Below are 6038 nucleotides of genomic sequence, written 5' to 3'. Positions count from 1 at the left end.
ATTTAGCTAAAAGTACTTACAAGGGCAAGGGTAATTTTCAGACGCCTGTTCATCTGTTACTACATTATAAATAGCTGTGCTTGAACTCTTGACAGTCCAAGATGCTAACGAGGTTGGCAGAAGTTAGACCTTTCTGTACCCATTGTTACTTGCTACATACTGACTATGAAAAGTGAAATGATGGTGGGCAGTGAAGGAAAGAAAGAAGCCTTCCTTACACAAGCATCGTAAATACACTCTCAGGATCTGACCACTCTTTTGTACCCCAGAATAATGGAAGGAAACAAAGATCATCCTAATTTCCAGAGATGGAGAGTGTTTTATGTCATGAAGGCCCCATGAGAGAGCTAGGGAAATGATCACCCTCACTAAGTCTCTAAAGTGGCAACATATCCCAGCTCATATGAAAAAGAAGGCAGTAGAGAATCCCCCAGGGCATCTCAATACTCCAATACTGTGTCCTGAGTTAGCCCCTCCCACCATCCTGACAGCCAGGACAATCAGTCTGGCACTGATCTGGGCATACCAATATTCTGAGTCCTTCCACATTCTTTCAGAATTCCTGAGGTCCACAATTGTCTGTCACCACATATTGCCATAGGGATCCCTCTTGGTGTTGAGCATCAATCAATCAGAAACTGTTCCAAGTCAAATGGATACTACTGTTCAGGGTATGCAATACTTAGCAGATAGGGAAATAAAAGTGAGAATATCTGGGAGGAAGCAGAGCAGCCTGGAAGCCAGTTCATGATTCCTTGAGAGAAAAGTGGGAAAAGGAATCAGACGGCTCCTGAACTTGCTTATAAAGATGCCAGATTTACTCAAAAGTCCACCATCCATTATAAGTCACAAAACAAGAGAAAAATTTAAACATTCACATCAGGAGCAAGGTATTTCCAATTTCAGGATCATTAAAATGTGAAAGAAAAGAAGGGTCAGGAAGATAGAATAATTAAGTGGCTGCTAGGATGAGAGCAAAACCTTGAGAAGTCTTTCAGCTGACCCCATGCCTCCTGGCAGGCCCCCATACTCCTACTCAAATCACGAGCAATCCGAAAAATTGTAAAGTCTCTGCTCCTTCGTGATTAGCTGCTCTCCCTCCGTGGGAGTGAATGGTAATTTACCACTAGTATGAGCAGGAGGAGAGAGTGCATACAATCTGCATACTAAACACTGGAATGCTAATAAAGACAAATGACTCTCCTCTCTGGACTGGCCTGCTACCTAGACCCTTCCTTCTGCTCTGCTTTGAGAGGGGTGTACTGAAACTCAAATAACATTTTTTTTTTACAAGAGAAAAGAGAGAGTTCAATTTAGGAATGCCCCAACTTTGTATATTTTTGCCATGAACTTCAGTAGATGGTTTTTTTTCATCTTTTTTAATAATGCAGCCCTCCTTGTTGCAGGAGGTGTGTCACTCAGGGTGGACTTTGGGGTTTCAAAGGCCCAAGTCAGGCCCATGTCTCCCCTTCTCTCTGCCTCCATCTTGTGGCTAAGATAGAAGTTCTCAGCGACTGCTCCAGCACCATGCCTCTCCGTTTCCATGCTCCCAGCCACGGTGATCACGGACTAACCCTCTGAGACCGCAAGGAGCCTCCAATCAAATGCTTTCCTTGATAAGTTGACTTGGTCATGGTGTCTCTTCATAGCAACAGGACAGTACCTAAAGACACTGGGGCTGGACCCTAAAAATGATCTGAGCACACACATTTTCTCCCCCTCTGCTTCCTGGAGGCGGACGCAATGGAACTAGTTACATGACTTTCCTCCTGTGGTGGACTGTAACCTGGAACTGTGATCCAAAATAAGCCTGCTTTCCTTAAAAGGAAAAAAAAAGACTTAAAAAGAAAAAAAAAAAGACTGCAGCTGTCCTTTAGTATCCTCAAAGGATTGGTTTCAAGACATACTCGACTATCCTCTATCCCCAAATAAGCAGTGCTCAAGTTCATTAGATAAAGTGGTAATACAGAACAGAGCCTGTACATTGCCTCCCATAGACTGCATTATCTCCAGATTACTCATGCTCAGTACAAAGCAAAGACCATGAAAATATCTACCTTGTGTTTCATTTCAAGAATAACAACAGCAGAGCTTGCACAGGGTCCCAGGACATGTCTCATTCCAGTGGGAAACATGGCGTCCACCTTACTGATACTGTCCTTCCCGTGGCCCGCGCATCCTGCATGGCTCCGGAGGTGCTGGAAGATGCTGCAGCAGCTGCAACAGAGCTGGAATGGGGTTTCCAGTCAGTGGGCACCAGCATTAGCAGTCCAGGGTCCACCCATACTCACAGAACTAGAACATGATACCAGTGGAAATAAAGAGGAGTCCAGCTCTTTAGATAGTATCTTTTGCATGGCAGCCCCCAAAAAGAGACACACCATTGAAGTTAACCAGTGTAGGAGAAGAAACCCCCGGAAGCTTAGTGCAATTAAGAACAATATGGACATGTGCCCTGAATGTGGTCACCTGAAGCAGAAGCATGTCCTTTGTGGCTATTGCTATGAGAAAGTACACAAGGAAACAACAAAAATCAGACAACAAATATGGGCTCAAGAAGGGGGCCCCTTTAAAGCTCCCACTGTAGAGACTGTGGTGCTGTACACAGGAGAGAAACCATCGGAGCAAGATCAGGGCAGGAGGCCATCTTGGTTCACCCAGAATTGACACTGAAGAAGTTAAGAGGATAACTTCATAGTAAGGAAAATTTCATAGTAAGTCTCTAAAATCAGGAGTCTTTGTTTTCATATCATTAATGTGTTTTAAAAATGGACTTTATTAGCTGTTAAGTTTAGATGAGGTAATTTGAAAAGTGTATCTTTAATAAACTCAATATGTTTATGCAAAGGCTCAAAAAAAGAATAATAGCAATAAATGTATTGTTCGATGCCGATTTATTTTCTCAGATAACTTTGATGCATGGTTAGTTGACTCTGTAGATACAAAATTCGTGGGAACAGAATTCATGGGAACGGCCAGCCACTTGTACCGTACATACATTGTAAGTTTTCTAAGAATTGGACATTCGACTCTTCCCAACTGCAGAGAGAAGTTGTCTCTTTGCACCTGACAGTGTGAGCAGCCCCTGGCTGTGAGTCAGCTGGAGCTACATTTGAAATTCAGCTCAGGAGCTCACTAGGTCATGCCACCTCTATTCTTGGTTTATATAATGTTGCAAATAATCCCCCTATTAAAATCAGGATTAAATTAAATCATACATGCGCCAGGTGTTTAAGGGGCCTTTGGTCGATGCCATTGTTTTGGGTCAGGTGTTGAAGGCTTGCTCCCCATCTGGTGACCCTATTGACGGATGACTAGTTCATGAGGATGCTAACTTTACCAGAGGACTTTCACCCTTTGAAGTTCTTACTGAACAGGGTACTGGGAGAGGGAAGGAACTGAAAGATGAGAACTTATTCAAAAAGAAAGGGGGGGTCACTGGCATGTGACTTTAGGAGACTATCTTGCCCCTGTGTCTTTCCTGCCTTGTTGATCTGCTTCCTGGAGGCCATGAAGTGAACAGCTGCGCTCCTCTGTCCTCTGCCTCCATCATGTCCGCCTCCCGACAGGCCCACAGCCACAGAGCCAGCCAGCACCGAGATCACTGACACCAGGAGCCCGGATACACCTTTCTTCAGGTAGACATTTCTCAGATTCCTTTGTCACAGCAACACAAAGTCCACCTGAGCACCTGACAGCCTTGCTCAGAACAAACAGCAACAACAGGAATACTTTAAATGAAATTTTCGAAATGAAATTCTAACTTTCAAGTGCTTTGTGTTGTTTTTTAATTAAACTGGTTTTAGAGTGCAACTTCCATGGGAAATAAGTAAGTTGTGTTTTTGTTTGATTTAGCTGGAGGCCAGGCCCCGTGCAAAGATACAGAGGGAGTGAAGAGATGATGGTAGTCAAGTTCTGATTCCTGGGAGTTGGGCCATCTAGGGCAAACAGTACTGCAGAACCCAGTGACACTTGGGTGGTACCCGGGCTCCAAGAGAGGCATGTGCACAGTATCAGGGTAAGCCATGACAGGTACGTTCAGAGCAAAGACCTACAGCCTGAGACCGCAGACAGAGTCCAGGAGAGAAAGGCAGACCCGGCACAGCAGCTGGAGAAGCAGGGATGGAGTCAGTGACGACAGCTGGATACATCTCATTCAGACCGAAAGAAACCTGGGGCTGAGGAGACCGCTCAGCCAGCAAATTGCTTGCCAGGCAAGGATGAGGATCTGAGTTCCATCCCTAGTACCCACGTGCAAAGCTGGGGGACCTGTGCCCGTAACCCCGCTGCTTAGAAAACAGAAACGGGAAGAGTGGCCAGGAATTGCTGCCCAGTCGGCCCAGCCAAATCAGCTCTAGATTCAGTGAGAGACTGTCTCAAAAAATAAGGAAGTAAGGTAGAGAAGTAATTAAGGAAAGCACCTGGTGTTGATATCTCTCTCTCTCTCTCTCTCTCTCTCTCTCTCTCTCTCTCTCTCTCTCTCTCTCACACCACACACACACACACACACACACACACACACACACACACACACACATTTTCACTCATGTGTATTTGCACACATGCAAATGAACACATATGCATACATACACAAAAAAAGAAGAAAGAGAGAGAGGAAGGAAGGAGGGAGGAAAGGAAGGAAGGGAGGGAGGGAGGGAAATGGGGAAGGGAGAGGAAGGGAGGGGAGGAAAAAACACATGAAAGCTACTGTCATGGTGTCTGCCAGACAAGGAGCCAAGTGCATCAGGATCATGATGGGGAAACCTGCAGAGACGACCAAACCAAACTAGAGGGAACTCATGAAAGTTGGATCAACAGCTGTGGACCCTGCATGAGACTGAGACTGCATGCCCTCTGCATGGTGAGACAGTTGTGAAGCTTGATCTGCTTGGGAGGCCCCTGGCGGTAGGATCAGAATCCATCCCTGATGCATGAGGGGGCTTTTTGGAGCCCACTAACTATGATGGGACACCTTGTACAGCCTTGAGGCAGGGGGAGGGGCTTGGACTTGCCTCTACTGGATGTGCCTATCCATGGGAGGCCTTGCCTTTTTGTGGGAGCGAATGGGGAGGGGGGGTTGGGGAGGAGGCTGGGGGGATTGGAAGAGGGAAGAGGGGGATCTTTGGTTGGTGTGTAAAATGAATGAAAAAATGTTCTTAATAAAAAAAAGACAAAAAATAAAAAACAGAGTATATGGTAACAAAAAAAAATCTGAAGGTCCTGATTCAGCACAGTCAAGGCTGTTCATCTGAGATTCTGCAAAGCTTCAAATCAACTTCCTGCCAGCCATTTTTTTTTCCTTTCTTCTCAGAATTATGCTTCCTGTACATCTTCATTTCCTCAAGTCTCCTGGCTCTGTTTGTTTTATATTCGGGTTTACTTGCTAACATTTCTTCCCAAGATGGCCTTCCATAGAAAACCCACAGAAACTCTCACGGCTGTTGAAGCTTGGGTAGGAGACTTCAGCATAAATCAACAGCTCGCTGCTGGGAATTGAGGACATTTTCCCAGATCCCTAACTACCATAAAGAAAGAGCTGGATGAAGTGAGGGCTCCATACAAAATGAAATACAGATATTGAGAGGAAGTGAGCTGAGATATACAGCCCCCAAGCTGCCAGAGAGGAAAGCAAACCCCTGAACATGCTATGGAGACAAAGACATCAGCCTCCAAAGGGTGGCCAGGAGCCTTAGAAGTAAACCCCCAAGAGAACATTAAAGGGAACCTCCCTTCAGAGAGTCTGGGGAGCCCACCTTGTTCTGAGCCCTGTGGGTTTTATGCTGACCCTCCCCTCTGCAAGCCATAAAAATGTACTTGACTCAGGCATGAGCAAACTCCACGGCTGGAACATTTTCCCACCTGATATTTGCACCCAGTGGGGCCTGATTGATGCTGAAGTTGTCTCAGCGTAACGGGTAACACCGTGTGACTTGGCTGTCCTTCACATCGACAGGGGCCCGTGTAAGAGCTGGAACATGTCTTTGTAGCCTGCCTGGTGGCTCTGCACCTGTGATTCTTGGTGGCTGCTCACTGGCTCC

The 6038-nt window shown here is 45.8% G+C and overlaps 1 protein-coding gene across 1 annotated transcript; it reads left to right on the top strand.

Annotated features, from left to right (window-relative positions):
* Positions 1-2133: 2133 nt before the first annotated feature.
* On the top strand, positions 2134-2667 carry LOC114698402 (39S ribosomal protein L32, mitochondrial-like). The gene has a single exon (XM_037210025.1). It carries the CDS (start codon positions 2134-2136, stop codon positions 2665-2667), a length of 534 nt encoding a protein of 177 aa, XP_037065920.1.
* Positions 2668-6038: the final 3371 nt, after the last annotated feature.

This window comes from Peromyscus leucopus, chromosome 12 (assembly GCF_004664715.2).
Source record: "Peromyscus leucopus breed LL Stock chromosome 12, UCI_PerLeu_2.1, whole genome shotgun sequence".
In the NCBI taxonomy this organism is placed as follows: domain Eukaryota; kingdom Metazoa; phylum Chordata; class Mammalia; order Rodentia; family Cricetidae; genus Peromyscus; species Peromyscus leucopus.
The sequence above is the reverse complement of the archived record's forward strand: the minus strand, read 5'-3'. Positions and strand labels throughout refer to the sequence as shown.